Source organism: Diadema antillarum, unplaced genomic scaffold (genome assembly GCF_040938485.1).
Source record: "Diadema antillarum isolate AM-2024a unplaced genomic scaffold, OU_Dant_1.0 seq00000189_RagTag, whole genome shotgun sequence".
NCBI classification, from domain to species: Eukaryota; Metazoa; Echinodermata; class Echinoidea; order Diadematoida; family Diadematidae; genus Diadema; species Diadema antillarum.
Genome location: NW_027271253.1, coordinates 337,394 through 355,858, shown reverse-complemented (window position 1 = coordinate 355,858; position 18,465 = coordinate 337,394). Strand labels below are relative to the sequence as shown.

The window sequence follows — 18,465 nt, the reverse complement described above, 5'->3', positions numbered from 1 at the left end:
CCATCTATCACAATATTCATCCATTTGAAAGCCCAAAAGATACTCCGACCATCACTCCCTTCTTGAACATCACCCCACTCTACAGCTAACGACGAGGGAGGACGGTGCAACAGACTTCATTTCATTCACCTCTCGTACCCCCACCACCACCACTACCACCACCATCACCACCACTTATTCCACGGCCACCACCTTTTCTGCCACCACCACCACCTGTTTAGTCGCTTTTCAGGATCTATCATTTCACCATGAAGAGCATCATGCGGATGGCACAGCCACAGGGAATGGCCATTCCAAGGTCGCAGTTTTCTCTGACCGCGGCCGCAACCACAAGGCTGTCAACTCTCGCGCGTGCGTCCAGCTGGCCTTGCCTGCGCGTCGGATGGCGTCCGCGTTGTATATCGTCTGCTCAGTAAAATCGCAATCGCTCGCGGATATAGTGTCCGCATGCAGTGCATGCAGTTAATGCAGCTGCGGTATTTGTCATCAACGACTCGATCTGTACGCTTCATGCTCAGGTGGACGAAATAACTGGAATTACTTGTTCTGATATCTGAGGACGATTTCAATACCACGATGGCAGGCACAAACGGAGGGGTAGCCAAATGTGGCTTCATATTCCTGGATACATTAGCCATAGCTTTAGGTGAGTGTGGGGTAAATTAATGTAGTGGATTATGCAACGGTTGCATCATATAGCAGCAGCCTTTGTCAATTGGGAATTCGCAGCTCGATGAGATCACCGGTCCATCGCTGCTCAGCAGCGCTGAACTTTGGGGAGGGAAACGTGTGCAATTCTCGGCGGAGACACGTTCTTGTCGCGTGAAGTAGAAACTGCATTTTTGTCTTTGATTATTATCAGGATTTTTTTTTCTTTTGCGCTCGGCAGAGGGCATAGCCTGTTGATTGGGATGAAGCTGGAGTATGTTTGGAGGTTTCCACTCCAACACACCCAAAACAGCGGGAAAAGTCACAAGTAGGCCTACCCACAGACATTGTTGAAGAAAAATAGGCCTAACGTTAATGTGTTTGAGGTCTATAACAGACCGGTCTAGATGTAATATTTTGGTAACTTGTAGAAGTTATAAATCAGGCCCTCAGCTGGAAACAGGAAACCTATATACAAGAGGACTTCAAATTCTATAGAAAAAGTCTGCATAAACAGGAGATTATTTCGTTGAACCTGGCACTAGTGGCAGCTGGTTGCTACTACGTTCCACGCTACCTGTGTCTGTGAGTGTGATTATGAGTGTGCCTGTGTTGTGTCACTGTGAGCATTTCTTTCTTTGTCTCAAATGGCATTCAGTTACCATGTTTGCAATGTACCCAAGCATATCTCTTATTTTTGTATGCTCTCATTTTTTTTTTTCATTGATTTTGTTGTGTGGGAGTACTGCTACACCTTTACTTGTTATTTACTGTATTGTATACCAAAGACAAATATGCCTACAGGACCTACTTTTTGTTGTTAGCTGTTTACCTAGTATTAATGCATATCTAATAGTACTAATACTAATAGTTGTAACTGAGGATGTGACCTCTGTGCATGTTTAAAATAATTGTTGGCAAAAAACCCCCCCAAAACAACAACATAATGAATGGCTTGAGCACAGACTTGTGTCATTTTGATACAAACAGAAGGTAGAGTATGATCAACACTCACAGTGAAATGCCAGCAGCTTTGCCGTTCTTGAGCCTGTATTTGAAACTACATCCTTCAGAGTCTTAAGGTAGGCAGATACTACTTTCTGTACAAAGCTTACATAAATCACACTAACGAGTAGTGAATATAAAGACTTAAATCACAGTTATGGTATAGAGCTCTGACATTCTGACAAGATAGCTTACGGTATGTTCACTGAGTTGATAATGAAAAAAAAAAATTGAAGTCCAAGTAATTTTGATCAGTTTACATCACCTCTCCTTTCAACGAGCAGGACCTGACTTACTCCTGTGCGATGAAGTTGTCTGCCCCTTGCACTCCCCAGAAAATGAGGGAATGACGCTGACACCTTGGGTTCTCCCCAGGTACTGGTAACTAGCAGACAGCAGAGCTTGCCAAGTCTTCTCCTCAATTTTGTTGCAAGCTTTCTGAATAGTTGAATATATTTTTGTGTCCTAACAAAAGTGTATGTATTGTGTAAAAGGTCTTGAACCCTCCTTGATTTGGAAATTGCTTCTGGCTATTGAAATGGATACATGCAGCACGCTTGTAAAATTTATCCCCGATTGCTTATACAAGTCTCCCTAATGTTCACTTACCTGGCATATCGTGCATTACAAAAGAGTTAGAAAGTTTCCCACAAAGTTGGATTCGATGGATGGAACCAATTAACCATTTACGTCATCATATTTTATAATGTGACTATGGCTATTTCTGTACCTTCAGTAGGAAATGACAGTAACATTTACGTGGATCAATTTAGTGGCAGATCAGCCAAACAGTTGTCTTGTTTTATTAAACTTGCCTGACAGAAAGTGTTTGTTGTCCTGGGCAAAAGAGGTATGATATGATTACCCTGATCTGACTACCCCTGATTCACAATGGGAAGCGTACTGTGGAAACTCATCTATTGAGTAAAGCTTTACAGGGGCTCTGAAGTTCATCAGTGCGTGCACTGCCGCTAAGCCAATTACGCACGTGACTGCCAATGATGCTAAGGCTCGCTTTTTGTCTGCATCACTCATTCTCTAAAGTTGCTTTTCAGCCGATTGTTGTCTGTAATTTGATTGTGTGTTTTTATAAACCCTTCTTTCAGTACGGTACTTAAATCCTCCCCTTTTTGCAGAATGAAATATTGATAGAATTAGAACTCAGTGTGAGATGCCAAACTGCCCCGTTTGCTTTATTTGCTAAAGTGTCCTACCAAATGAATGTGATCCACATAGTGCTTGGTGTTCATAATGTTCAAATGAGCAGGATTATGTGAATGGAGGTATGACTCAGTTTGATTGTTGCTAGAGGAACAAAGGATGTTGTGGTGTAGTAGTAATTATGGCCATATGGGGAGCTGAAACAAGTCAGTCAAGCGAAGAGAAGTATGATAGAAGCTGTACTAATGAATGACACTTTGTTCATGAATGTAGAAATGGGATAGTGAGGTGATGACCTCCTTTTAATATGTATGCCATCCGGATTTGAAAAGTAATTTACACTCAGTATTCTCATTTCTTATGTGATTGAGAATGCTTTATGAGAGAATAGTTGTAATCAAAGTCAAGTGGAGAACGGCGCTATAGAAATTGTATGTATTATTATTTATTATTTAAATGGATTATAAAGAACCCTCCTAAATTATTGACTACAGTTCAGTTTCATGTGTATTCATACTAAGGTTATAAAGAACACATTGCATTTTTTAAAGCTTACCTTTACTCTGTAATGAGCTTTATACATTATACACAGGCTTTGTCATCAAACTAAAACATTTAATCGGCAAGCTGAATTTAGCAATAATTAGCATTTCATCTCTAAGTGCTTTTGACCCACTTGACAATTGAAAGTTTTCTTTGACATTATTCAAAACAAGAACATCAAACTACCAAGTGAGCAGAGGAGAGTACAGTCTTACATATTTCAAAAAAACAACAACGAATGTATTGTTTGGTTCTTCTCTGTATTTCAAGATAAAGCCAAGTGTCCCCTGGCAGTCATTGTACTATTGTAAATAGCATGCATTGTAACTGTAAATTTGTACATAGGAATTGTTTAGACTTGATTAAGTGTTGAATAAAAAAAAAGTATTTTCCTACTGGAAAGGGTTAAAGAGATTCTATAGATTGTCAGTTTTGTGATTTAAATACAAGTTTACAAGTGGTGTTTGTATTGTGAGAAGTACTCAGTACTTCTGTGTATGGCAGCAAACTCTCTATCAATCTACAGTACTTACCAGTACAGTGTATGTCCTTTTACATGAGTTGAGGTTTTGCAATTCCCAAATGACGAGAAAGGCCTGGCTGTTTTCCTGACTTTAGCTTGCTTTTGAAATTGACCGAGGCTTTCTGTAGGCCTGCTTAACCTTTATAGTTCATCAGAGATGTCAAGAAGGATATGAAGACTGTAATGCTTTTAACCTTTTACATCATGGCTCACCGCCAACCACTGCAGAGCTGTGTAGTGTGTGACCTGGTATCCCTTTCCACTGCTAGGAAATTATAATATCCTGTTTGGAAGGCATTGCAGGGAAAGAGTAAAGTCAGAAGTCATAAGTATGACGTTTGTGAAGCCACTCCACAGCCTTGACTGCTGAGTGTGGGATGGAGGGATAGAAGGAGCAGGAGCCAATGTTACTTTTGGCTGAGACCATGAATGAAGGAAAATGTGGAAAAATTATCTTATAAAGAGCTTCCTGTTTTCATTGATTTTTATTATTTTTTGCCTATTATAATCCATCGTAGTATACATTATCAGTGACTGGAGTGCATTTTATCATTTTGATACAAAGGTTTCAATCCCAGTTGTACGCACATGTACCAGACCCGAGCAGCTTTACAAACTGTACATCATTGTGAAGTTCACTGTAAAAGTGGTCATCAGTTTTCAAGCTAGCTACATGTTCTTTATCTATGGAAAAACAAAACAAAACAAAAAAGCTAAGCAAAACATTTTATTGAAGTATGGAATACATTTTGTTTTGCCAATTTTTGCAAGTTGACTGATAAGATAAATTTATCAAAAGTAACAATATTTCTTCCCATAATGTGCTGCACACATAATACCAAGACAGCAAATTATTCCCTTTTCTCTGGAAAGGAATGGTAGAACAGTATTTCTTATTCTTCTGCTGTGGGTCTCAATGTGATAATCGAACCATAATTGTCTTACTAGTTCTAGTCTGACAAAATATTATACCTGGTACTCACAAAAAATTCAGTATACTTCGTTCATAAACTTGAACTTTGACTGTACATAGTGTGCAATGTACTAAAATAAGTAGCAAAGTGTAATTTATAGATTCATATTTTTGGTAGGGAGGCAGGGAGGGGAAGCATGAAGAAACATGTACTTGGCTTGGGCTTGGATATTGTCAGTGGTTACTAATTATGACAAATAACAACAGGTGTTTAGGAGGCTAATGCACAGTGCTTATGATGTGATATCAGGACGTAGGGACTTTAATACCAGGTTTACAAAATGAATCATATTTCATAACTAGATGGTTATATTTTTTATTTAAGTCAGTATTACCCATTTTGTTTCCACATTTGGATCATACATTATTCCTTCTTATTTGCATCATATTGATGAAATTGGTTAAATGGAGTGAACTCTGCCTCCGTTGGGATTCTGTGCATTTCAATGAGTCAGTACATTCATATTCAATGGTTTTGTTTGTCTTGGGCAATGTTTAAAAATGGCAATATGGTGAGTCTTGTGTATTCAGGCAGTAAGATCAATATTTGATAGCCTATTAGTCATGTTTGGTAACACCAGGAGAGAGGGAGCGGGGGAAGAAAGAATATATTTTGAAGACACATAAATATGTGTATTAAACAGAGTATGTTGCTTTTGAGAAGCAATGTATTCCTCCAAATGAATAAATGATACTGGATTTATGGACCCTTTTTTCTGTCCACACTGCTCTCTCTTTTCATCCTTTTTCATCCTTTTGAATTATATTTCATATCTATTATTACTGCTTGTTGTTTTTCTAAACTTGCCAATGAGTGCATTATCTCGTTGCAATAAAGGCATTCAAAGTCACTCACAAATAAATGATAGTTTCTATTGGCAAATACAATGGGTCTCTATTCATGTATAAAAAGACCTTGCTATTTATTTAGTGTTTTTTTTTTCTTCATTTATGACACAAGATACTAGTATTCTATTAATAATTAAGCACAGACTTTGTTGGAATCTGCCAAACTGCCTGCGTGTGTTATGATGCAGTACTAGGGCTCATGAGTCATCCCCACCAAAATTGGCTATCTCCATGCGCCACATTCATCGCCCTTTGTTTGGAGGGAGTGATACTTCAGATCTACGTTCACTTGTTCGTCGCGGGGATGGGTGATCTCATATGCAATAAGATGGCACTGATTTGCAGAGATAGATAGATAGAGGGATAGAGTGAGTGAGAAAGTGAAAGAAAGAGTGAAGGAGATGAAAGATAGATGGACATAAATATAGAAAGACAGAGTGAGGGTGGACAATGCAGGATGGTAATTTCTCATCCCTTGGGATAAGACAATTACCCCAGATTGCCTGGGGAAAGAAATGGGGGCATTAATGCTACTACAATGTATGTCCATGACAATAATTTCTCTTGTTTCCTGTTGTTTCAGTATATTATGTTTTATATGGGGTTAAGAGTGATTAGTATGTCGGTGGTGATGAAAATTCAACAATTTTTTTTTTAATCTCTAGGAGAATTTTGGAATAAAAAGGAGTTAGGGTAGTGAAAAAATGAGGGTTACATGGACAAAAACTTGGAACACTATGGTCATTTGAATGCCAATAAATCATCTATCATGGCTTCCTATTGTCATGAGAAATTCTCATGACAATAGGCACCCACACTGACAGCTGTCTTTACTTTTTCAGCCATCTTTTAGACGGCTGTTATTCGATAAAGAATGCCATTTTTGTAATCAACTATATTGAAACAGGGATGACTTTACAGTTGGAGTCATTTTCCCCAGAGTGTACATTGTACAACTTGCCACTTCTCTTTATACCCAAGTCATAAAACTACTCATTGTACGCATACATCTTCTTGAAACAAATATTTTGGAATCAGTGAAAGTGCAACTTTGCTCACAACTAAAGTATAGAAGGAGAAAAGACAAGAAAAAAAAAAGACCTCAAGCAAAGTATGCAGTGGGTACATGTGAAATTGTATCTTTAAGATTTTTTTTTTCAAACTGATGCTTCAGTCAAGTGTTCTTTTAATCTGTGCTACCAATTTTTTAAAACAACTTGCCCAATGGTGCAAGTAGAAAATTAATTTTTGTAGCATTCTGTAATATTCAAATTATTCTGTTGCCTTAATTTACAAAGCAGTGTTGGGATCTTGTGGAACTCCACCATGAACATTTTTCTTGTTCACTATAAACACACTCAAAGGGAGTGACTTCTATTTTTTTTTCATTGTAACAAAACAGACAGAAAGTTATTTACCATAACTGAAGTTCTCTTCTTGGACCTATAGCTACTCTTAGCAGGGGCGCATCCAGGAATTCCATAAAGGGGAGGCACCTTTACAAAATTAAAGGGGGGCACACACCCCCCTCCCCCCCCCAAAAAAAAGAAAAAAATTCTTTTTACTTCTTCTGTTTTAACAAAAGATAAAGAGGGGGCGCGCGCCCGGTGCACCCTCCTCTGCTAGAAGAATACTCATTAGCCTGACAGTAGTAGCATGTAGGAAGGGATCGCTTTTGTGTTTTCAGTCAGTACCTTTGCTAGAGTGCTTTTAACAGGAGCCATCAGTAGTGAACTTATTACATCAGAAACCATGAAGTGCAGTCCATTAAAGGGGATGGCTAGTAACCGATTAATGGGAATCAGTGGGAATGCTTGGGGATGATTGTTCTAATCCTTGTGGGATTCATTTAAGAGTACATACGTATGTATACTGTTGTGTGAAAATTATTTGCTTCAGAACGGTCTCATATTCAAGTAATGTGCAGATTAATGCCCCGTCACTGACCAGGCACGCTAATGTGGAAACATTAAATTGCACATTACGTGAATATGAGACCATTCTGAAGCAAATAATTTTCACACAAGAATCCCACAAGGATTGGAACAATTATCCTCCAGCATTCCCACTGATTCCCACTGATCAGTTACTAGCCATCCCCTTTAAAGAGAAATGGTGCAGAAATAAATGCATATATGGCATGCCTGACATCACTCTCCTACATGAAATCTTGGCATTATCCAATTTACTCCCCCACCCCACCCCCCACAAAAAAAAAGAAAATCAATTTGAACCACATTATACTAATTCATACTAGTTTCACTACTTAAGGGGGAGTCTAGTAGTCACCCCAGTCAAGTTTAGCTGCCATGGCATTCCATTATGAGATATATCAGACTTATTCGTTCAGTCCAGTCATTCAGCAAGGTGCATGCTCCTCCACGCTGCACTTAGCGGTGGGGCATTGCTAACGAGGGTCGGTCAATTAGGAGTAAGGGTGAAGTGGCCGGAGAATCAATCCGATTTTGTGATGGGGACCACTTAAGGAGCCAGAGTTTAAATCAAGTGAGGTGAGAAGATGGTCATGTATGAGGGATGTTGGTGATGAAAGGGATGTGGGGAGGGAGGGATGAGGTGCACAACAAGATGGTCTGGAATTAATCATTGGTAGTTATACTCCCCTCCTCCTTCCTCTGTTCATATGCAGTGTGTATTCAACCAGGAACTTAGCAAAGGGATGCAACATAGGGGTCACTGTACTGTGCCATTTCATCTGTGTTTTGTGTGTTTACAGTACCACTGTGAATTTTCATGAACCACATGGACAAAGCAGACTCTTAGGAGTTAAGAAATCTTACCTTAGATATCAATGGAGTTTTATATTATAAGTGTTTTCAGGTATACTTGTACTTGCCAATGCCAAATGGAGAAGCTTACATTGTATGTCTTGTGCATGTGATATGGCACTGACAGTATATAATGGAAAAAATACCAAAAATGAGATACTGCCACCAAGAGATGGTATGGTTATTAGAAACCAAACTCCCTAAATCATGTTCAAACCAAGTAAATACTACAAAGGTTTGAGCTTGACAGCATGAAAAGCACTCACTTATGACTTATAATGTAGCAGATACTAAAAACATTGCCTTTAATAGCAACCTTTTATTCATGATTTGTTTCATCATGGTCTACCATATTTTATACCCACTAGAATATCAATCATTAAAGGGATAGTACAGTATTGGTGGAGATGAGAATTTGGCTTTTAACTTTTTGTGAGATACCAAGAAAACACGTATGAAGTAGTACAAAGCATACCATTCTAAGAGGAATTCAAAGTTTATTTGATGAAAATTGGGTCTGGAATGACTGAAACATCCAAAAACAAAGTAAAACAAAGCAATCATGATAAAGTGTGGGTCCCACACTTTATTAGAATCGCTCTGTTTGGATATCTCAGCCATTCCAAAACCAATTTTAATCAAATAAATGTTGAATTCCTCATGGAATTACATGCTCTTTGATATTTCATATTGAGGTTTCTCATTATCTCACCAAAAATGTTAGAAACCTCAAATTAGGTCTCAACCAAAACTGTACGATCCCTTTAATATCTAGGACATTCTCCCTCCATATAACACATATATAATGTACTGTTAAAACCATTTGAGGCTTTAACTTTCTAAGCAGGCAGAATAAAAACACTCACTGGTAATTTCCTGTGAGATGATTCACAAAACTGATGGCATTTTGATGCCACTGACAGGTAAGAACTGATAAATGGGATCAAAAGTGGTTATGTATACAAGCAGCTTGCTGACTTTAGTCAGAAGAATCACGCTGAGCGCATTAAATCAAGATAGGGTTCATTTATGATTTACGGCGGAGAGTTTCTGAGAGCAAAGTGATCTGAAATTTAGGAGAAACTTAGTGAAATCTTTATGAACTAGAGTTACTGTTAGCTTCCGAGTGAAAAAAAAATGGACCTTCCCTACCCAACACCTTTATCAGTTAACTGTGATACCTGGGGTGTGGTATAAGCCACCATGCCTCATTTGCAAGTGTCTCTCTCCCACTGCGCCCACCCCCCCCCCCCCCAACTCTCATTCGTAGGGGCTCACTGAATAATGGTTCACGGATGAACACTGGAATGCATTCACAATAATGCATATTAAAATCAAGGAACGTGTACCTCCATGCTATAATTGTGTCTTTTCACTCTTTCTTGCATGGCATGCAGTCTCTCTGGGCCTAGAAATAGATAATTGGATAAGTGGTGCATTATGATAGCATTGTAGACGAACATTAAATATTGTTCATAGCCCATCACAGAAAGCAAATTTGCTCAGAATTTTTTGATTTTTTTTTTTTTAATCTTCTGGCTGCAAAAGAGACAAATGTCATTCAAACTGCAGAACTTTTTTGTTCGATCAATAAGATCGATATATTGAAAATAATTGCAGGAATACTATCTTTTTCTTATTTCTATACTATGGCAACTTTTATCGTTATTCACAGATTTTTAGAATTTGAACATTTTAGCAAAATATTTGGTATATTTACCTAAAACATGTGACTAGAAAAAAACCTAATTTTTCATAAGAGTTCATGTGTACTAAAGTCTGGTCACCTGCTACATTGGAGATTCTACACGGGACCACTGGACCTTCAGTTTTCACAAAATGCTTTATTGCCCGCGAGGTATGGCAATCATGGTCAAGGCGGACGAGTAATCTGGGAAAATTCTCTGCATTAACTGACAATCAGGGTCTTGAAATTGGAGCCTGCGAGTTATTTGGCCAGTGAAGATATTATTGGACACACGACAGCTCTATGCAAGTTCCCATGTACTGTGCGGACACAGAGTTCAGTGCATCATTTGGGAGACAGTAGTCTGGGACTGGTGGAGGATACTTTCATGTTGTTGTTTTTTTTTTTTCTCAGGGCCAGTTTGTAGTGATGATCAGGGCATTCCCCCTATGGATTGTTCCTGTCAATGTAGACTTCAGATTCCAGCAGGCTTGGTAGAATGATTTCCCGTCTGTCAGTACTGGCAGGCTGCATGGGTAATACTCCATCAGAACGGCAGGTGATTCACCCAATGAAGCGTACTTCGAGTGGAAATTGGCTGTATCTCTAGAAAGATATTTAAGTTGCACAGAGTCAATTGGAACTTTGATTGAAATTTGTAATGGAGAGCAAGGGCCCCTTGTGGTTAACCAACTCCATGAGAAATCATGCTTTAAAGATTTTGTTGTTGTTGATGTAACAATGGGGGGGGGGGGGGGTGGGGAGGGGTAGGATATCTGCTTAATGATACATTGTATATCACTAACATCCAGTGACATGTACAGTTTATTGATTGCAAGTAATAAATCATCATATGATAAACTGCTATACAATTGTAGTTTAACAATAGTCTGTTAAAAACGGTGGGTTCTGTTGGGCCAATGTTATGATTCACTGCGTTCAACTGGGAATAAATGTCCTACACAAATCAAAAAGAAAGAAAATTTTCTATTATTTTCCATTGTCAAAAAAGGAAAGAAGCCTTCACAAAAAGGAAAGAATATTCTTCACAAAATACATCAACATATGAAGTCAATTACAAAGAGGTGAAGAGGAGTGCTTATTTCAAATACTGTGCACTCAGTGCCTTTCTAGTCTTTACTTACAAAATCATAAGAGGATGTCTAATTGATAGCTGTATGTGTAGTAGTAGTATTAACTATTACTACTAGTGAGATACTGTTACTTCAATGGAATGATGTTGCCCCAGACAATGCTCACTTCTCCCCTTTAGGATAAAAACAGTTGCCCGAGTTTAAATACAGGTACACCACGTGGCATTTGATTTGTTTTACAATGGACTACAAATGTATGTATCTGAAGGTATATTCACCCAGTTTTCAAAATTGTTTCTAGTGGAATGCCAATGCTGCAAACACAATGAGTGTTTGATGTTAGAATGTTGCATGCATGGTCTTATAGCCTGGACTGACCACTAGCCTTGCAAAGAGTGAGTTGTCCTCATTTCTGAAGAGGAAAAGGGGGGGGGGGGGGGCATGGTTGAAGAAAGAGGATATTGGGGCTACCTCTCTCTGTTATAAGCTCTATATTTAGCATGTAGTCATCTTTCCTGTTGTTCGCTAAGTGGAAATCCCTCTGACATCACAGGCTCGGCTAACTTCACTGTTGGCTTTGAAACTTGCGATCCTCATCTGCAGAGGGATGTGAAGGCATCACAAGAAAGATTTATAAGGTTTATGACTTGCTAAGTGAAAAACATGTGAATGTATTAGACTTGTGATTATCGCTGGGCTGTATGTGGGAGTGTTATGGTCCAGAGGATAAGGCTCTGTAGTCTCTTAGATGGGAGATCATGGGTTGGGATCTTACCCAGCACACACATTGTTGCTCAAGAAGTTTTGCCAAATGGGTCCTTTTCAGGGCAATTGTACAGACAAATGGTACCTGGCAATGTAAATGTATTACATATTTAAAAGAAAAGTGAGAAAGAGGGTACCTGGCTTAAAAAGTGTGTATTATTTTCATTATCATTCAATACAGGGGCCGTGTGATGGGGGGGGGGGGGGGGGGGGAGCAATTACCCTTAACCCCGCTTCAAGCACTACCCCTAATATGATATCAAATATTGTGTTTGTTTGTATGTTTGTTTGCTTATTTGTTTTCTGTACTTGTTTTCAGGAGGTCTTTGTGTTGAGTTTTCAATTCAGTCACCCATTTTATTTTTATTTACTTTATCATTAATGGTCTTTGTTGCCAAGAAATATTTTTCATGATTTTGATTTTTTCATTTTCATATTCATTTTTTTTTTCCAGAGATGTACCAACATATGTGTACATTTATTCATATAATCTTGGAAGAAAGCTACATTGTAGGTTTCCTCTCTGTTTTCTTTCACATTGATTTTTTGAAATTCTACTTTGGCTTTCTGCATAAAAATCAACAACAGTTTATTTAGGGAATAGTTTTATCTCTATTGTGATATATAACCATGGGGCTACAACGTATGTCATCCAATATTTTAGTTCATATTGTCTCCTATCGCGCGAGGCATTCCCGTGTGGATAAAATCTAACGGAAAGCAAGAGGGCTCTCTTGAAATGGATTACGCCTCCATGAGCCTGATGTGTATCTTTAAATTAGGGAAGAAACTCCACTATTTGCATTCAGGCTCCGTGATGCCCGTAAGTTCTCATGAGATTGATGCCTGCCATCACGGATAACCTGGTTACAGAAGACGAATCATGCTTCTCGTTTGACTTCTCAGATACGGATTGCTTGTGGCATCTTAGCTAAGAAAAAGAAGTCAAATACTGTATCTTTGCGTACAACAAGAGTATATCTGATGCAGAATGGCATGGTCACATTCAGAAATTGAGACAAATTCATCCTGAAGGCTTTCCTTCATGAAATTCATTGTAGAAAAATAATGATACAGTGATATATGTCTTTGTTGCTGTAATAAATGGATTCTGATTGATATCCATTTCCTTGTGGTGATAAATTGTGCACAGAGGTGAAGATGATATTTTCTTCTCTCTGAAGAGAGGTTGAATAAATTTTCCTTTGAGAATCGCTAAAACCACTTAGCCTCCCCATTAGAATTGCACCCCATACTCGTGTGATGTGAAGACACAGAAATGAACAGGGAACTGTGTCAACATTGACTCATTTACTTGGTATTGTTGCTATGGTGATTGAGAGAGCTCTTCTCTCAGATGTGTGTTCGTGTGTGTGCGTGTGTGTGTGTGCATTTGAATATGTTTGTGTCTGATGTGTATCTGTGCAAAACCAAGACAGGTAGAAAACTTTGCATTCTTTGTGCATTTTTTTTTTTCAATCTTGATATAATTTGATCTTCTATCTAATCTATATTCCAAGTTTGAGGTGAAATACTGTGTCACCATGCTGTCTGTTAATTGATGTATTAAAATGGCTTTCTATTTGTGGTCTGAAATCATATAAATATGTAGTCTTCAGGCAATATATGCAAAAAGGCCCAAAGTTCATTTGTCATCAAGTGCATCTATGTGGGATGAGAAATGACTTCATCATAAGATTTTAAATGATCATGCTTTCTCAGTACATGTTTTCATATCATGAAGAATACACTGATTCATTTTTAATAGACAAGAGTTTTGCTGACATTGCACAGAAGTGGCAGAAACTCAAGAGAACATCCCATGTGATAGACAATGTAGAATGTATATGCTGAACATCAGTTTGTAAACTTTTGTATTTTATATGAAATAGGTTAGTTTCCTTCCCATCTAATTGCTTTTTAACTTCCAGCTCCTCTCAAATTACTTACCTTGTATTCATATCATTGTATACCATAAGTTGGTATTATTGAAGGTATAATTTACCATTTGCAGATGAAACAAAAACCCAGCATTAGTGCTTTACAATAGTTCTAAAATGTGAGTTAGGGATAGAAACAACCACTGTAAAAATTTGAAGTTTTACAAAATGTAAACAATAGTTATAATAAAAATGCTTCCAAATTAAACCATCTACAGTTACGGTTTATTGAGAAAAATACAGATATCTCCTTATATTTTAGGCTTTATCGTGAAAATTTTATATGATAAGATGTTTTGTTTTACAACAGACCCACACATATGCATTAAATGTCGTATCTTGAACAATTTTTAATCACTGTTCCCAAAGGTAAACAGGACCTTTAATATTTCATCAGTATGTATATTTTCTGTCATCCCTTTTTCCAGTTATTCTACCAGCCTTGCTGTTCAGACTACCTGGTTTTGACCTGCCGATCTTCCAGCGTGGTTTCTTTTGCGGCGATGAGTCCATTGCATATCCATACAAAGACTCCACAGTCCCGTCCAGTGTTCTCTATGGAGTTGGCATCGGCCTCTTTGCTGTTATTGTAAGTTTTCTCATGAGTAGAGTCACATTATTTCTCTGCAACCATTAAAAGAACATGTTTTTTTTATACCTTGTGCTAATACCTAGAGGTTATATTTGATGCCTCACCAGAAAAGCCATGTAATGTATAAAGGAATTTTTTTTTTTTTTTTGAGGGGGGGGGGGGGTGGGATGGGTTGACAGACCTGCATTCAGTAGATGCTAAGTTTGGTTTGCCCTACTTCCAAACATGGAAAATATTTGTAAAAAAGAATTGAAAATGAGAAAACTGTACAGGTTATATTTGCAAAATCCGGCTTTACACAAATTTTTCTTCCTTTTATGATCTCTGACTTTATACAGGTTATTTGATGATGCACCTCATAATGTCTATTACTTCATAACTGCTATATTCCTTATTGTTTTGTTAGGGGAATGTCATACATGTTAGCAACTTGTGTGAAACTTGATTTTAAAGGAATTGTTTATTTGCATTACACATATCTACGTACAAAGAAATGGCAAATTAATTTTTGATAAACATCAGAATGGTAAGAGTGATGATAGGAATATCATATGTTAATAGTGATGTGAAAAAAATCAAATGCACATATCAGTGGGCATTCACTGTTGGATGTCTGTTGCTGTACACAGTCTGTCACTCACATTTACTTGGACAAAATCTGCAACCTTATAGAAAATCCATCGGCTCAAATTTTAACTACCATTATGAATGCAACCCTAGAAGTGTTTACTTTGTAGAATGAATGCTTGAAAACACTTAAACGGAAGTTTTTGAAAAAATAACTAACATATAGTGGAAGTTCCTAATACTTCAACCATACCCTTACCATTGACAACCTGTTTATGTACATTACACTGCAAGAATTTTGAGATGATAGTGTTGAAAAGGTTGAGTATAATTTTTTTTTCCAGCTCTCTTTGATGATATTTAAAGTGAATTTTAATTTGTCATGTCACGCTTCATCTTCTCACTGGTAGATGGCTGATCCTGCCTCTAGCAAATTTTACTCTCTCTTGCCTCCCCCATTGCCCTCAAATCAAATAAGAAGATGGAAAAACCAACCTGAAAGAACCAGAGTAATGCATTTCTTCCCTGCAGGCTCGTGCAACATTGTGTTGATGAATAAACATCAGTCAAACTTAAGTGCCTGATCTGATTTCATCTCACACTTCTTGCATGCTGAGTTGTATTTGATTTTTTCCCCATTCATTTCACTCTAAATAATTTTCTCTACTTGGAAAAAACAGGTAACTTTACATTGTACAGTGGAACCTCATTAAAAGGAGCTGCTTGGGAAAACTGAAATTTCTGTATTATATCAGGGCCCTGTTTTATGAAAAGATGTAATCGATTATAAATTCCCTTACCACACAGGCTGCCGTAGACTTACCATAGAAATCAATTATATAATCAGGACAAAGGCAAAAGAATATTAAAGGAATAAGACCTGCAAAATTACCTCATTACATCAGGTATCTCGCTGTATTTGACCTTGTTATATCGAAGTGCCACTGTACCAGGCAACCATGCAAAAAAGGTGATTCCTATTTGTTAGCAATGCATGATATTTCTTATTGTCCCTTCCAAAAGATGATCACAACAGAAATTGTCATCTTCGCCTACCGCAAACGACAAGATCTTGACTACCTCTCACCGGACACCTACAACCGCTGCTGCGGGGGAGTGGTCATTCCACCACTGCTCTACCAGGTGGTGCGCTATGCTGCTGTCTTCTTCTTTGGTCTCCTCGTCACCATGACGACCTTTGACATCACCAAGAATGTGGTCGGCAGGCTCCGTCCTCACTTCCTGTCCATCTGCCAGCCGGACTTCAACAACTTGACCTGCATGGAGGGAGCCCGCCCCATCTACATCACGGAGGACATCTGCATGCCGGAGGATCCCAAGAGGATGTCGGAGGCCAGGTGAGAATAGATAGATCTTTTTCATTGCAACCGATTGACAACGAGAACAGATCTTTTCTTTAAAGATCTCATCTTTAACTCTGTGCATTTTATGTTTTGTTTTGTTTTGATATTTTTTTTTTTGCTGGTCTGCCCAACTGTTGGCTTGCTCCCCCCCTCCCCCCCTCCCCCCCTCCCCCGATTGACACATGTGTCTTACTGCTAATGACTACCACAGTGGTCTCTCTGTATGCTCTGTTTTAATTTTAAAACCTTTTTTTCATGTCTGATTGGGTCATCTTGATACACAAATTATGGTCAATCAAGTGGAGGGAAATGAGTCGACTGCTGATGAAACTATCAAATTTTCATTGAATTTTGTAGAATGGACATTTGAAAATCAAAATCCATTTATACTTAACAATGTACCTAGGATTGTCTTGATTTATGTACAGGGACATCTTGTGCTATTTTGAATGAGTTAGATGAGTACCAGTTGCCAATAAGGGATTGAAAATGTGAACTTGTGGTATTGAAGGTGAAATTGTTCTCTTTACTAGATTGGGACTGATGCATTGAATAGAGCTCTATCTTTTGTATTGCTTGGTAAATTTGTGGTATCACCTCGGCATTGTGATCATTTGAATGAGGTTTCTTCCTCTTTTTTCTCTCCTGTCTACTTTTTCTTACATTATTTTTCTCCTGTCATTTCTTACAGACGTTCCTTCCCATCTGGGCATGCAGCTGTTGCAGTATACACCATGCTGTTTGTTGTGGTATGTACTTTAATGTTTCAATTTGTAAATGGATGTTTGCTTCTGTGTCTCATGTTATTATAGATATTTCACTTCATCTTGTCTGTTATATTTTTGAAAGTGATAAGCCAGCTAAGTTTAAATCATTTAGTCAAAACTTCCCTCTCTTTTCTTCTTCTCTTATGACCACTGTTAAGGTCAATAGTCAGTCTTCAAACTTTTATATTGTCATCTATCGAACATATTGTCCCTGAGTCAACAAATCCTTGTACACATTGTATCTCAAAAGTCATGGATTTTCAAATGAGCGAAAAAAACTTTGTCATTTTTATTTTTTGCTACATTTTCACAAATTATAATCGGTATTAAAGTCAAATAATGTAGGAACATTGTTTTGAATCACATCAAGAATTGTAAGTTTTTCAAACTCAAATGAGTATTGTAGATATTTAGAATTGAATTAGGAGGTTTTTTTTTCTAACATATATGTCATTCATCTACAAGGTCGCTTCACCCCATGGACAATAAACTTTTTATGCTTTGATTCTGAAGTGAACTAGAGACATTATTACAATTAATGAAATGTTGCAATATAATGCATCTGTCTGTCAAATAATAAAAGGAAGAGTCCCTTCCATTGTTTTACAGTGTTGATCAGGCCAACAGAAGAAGCAATAGTCAAAATTATTCCAGATGACTTTAATTATCATTGTATTAAACTGTGATACATACAATGGTGTGATGTGAAGAGCGCCAAATAAATGTGAAAGCATTTGCAAAGCTCAATTTAAAAAAAAAAAATTCAAAAACAATATACATCACCAGGAGGGTGTTTCATAAAGCAGGGGTCGCACTTAACTTTTTTTTTTAACTAGCCAGGCGGACTACTTAGAATCAATTTTGACACTGAAGCAATATTTTGGCTAGCCAGACGGACTAGTTACTTCAGAATTGTATGATTTTTAGCTAGTCCGACATGATTTTGGGTGGCTAATGGCCAGCGGACCATCGCCAATTTCGAACCCTGTAAAGCTGTTCGTAAAGTTACGAACAACTTTCGAGCGACTGGTGATCAGTTCTTGTGCTGAATTATAGACATTCTTATAAGTATAGCACATCAGAACTGATCACCAGTCGCTCGTAAGTTGTTCGTAACTTTACGAACAGCTTTATGAAACAGGGCCCAGTAGCTGTTCATTGTTTGTATTACAAAATACATCTATATAGAGAGAGAAGTATA

The 18,465-nt window shown here is 37.8% G+C and overlaps 1 protein-coding gene across 1 annotated transcript; it reads left to right on the top strand.

The window, feature by feature from the left end:
• The first annotated feature begins 481 nt into the window (after positions 1 to 481).
• LOC139728665 (phospholipid phosphatase 3-like) lies at positions 482 to 16,495 on the top strand. Its single transcript, XM_071639601.1, has 3 exons — positions 482 to 646; positions 14,403 to 14,563; positions 16,157 to 16,495. Exons 1-3 carry the CDS (start codon positions 577 to 579, stop codon positions 16,493 to 16,495), a joined length of 570 nt encoding a protein of 189 aa, XP_071495702.1. The 5' UTR covers positions 482 to 576.
• The last annotated feature ends 1,970 nt before the right edge of the window (positions 16,496 to 18,465 follow it).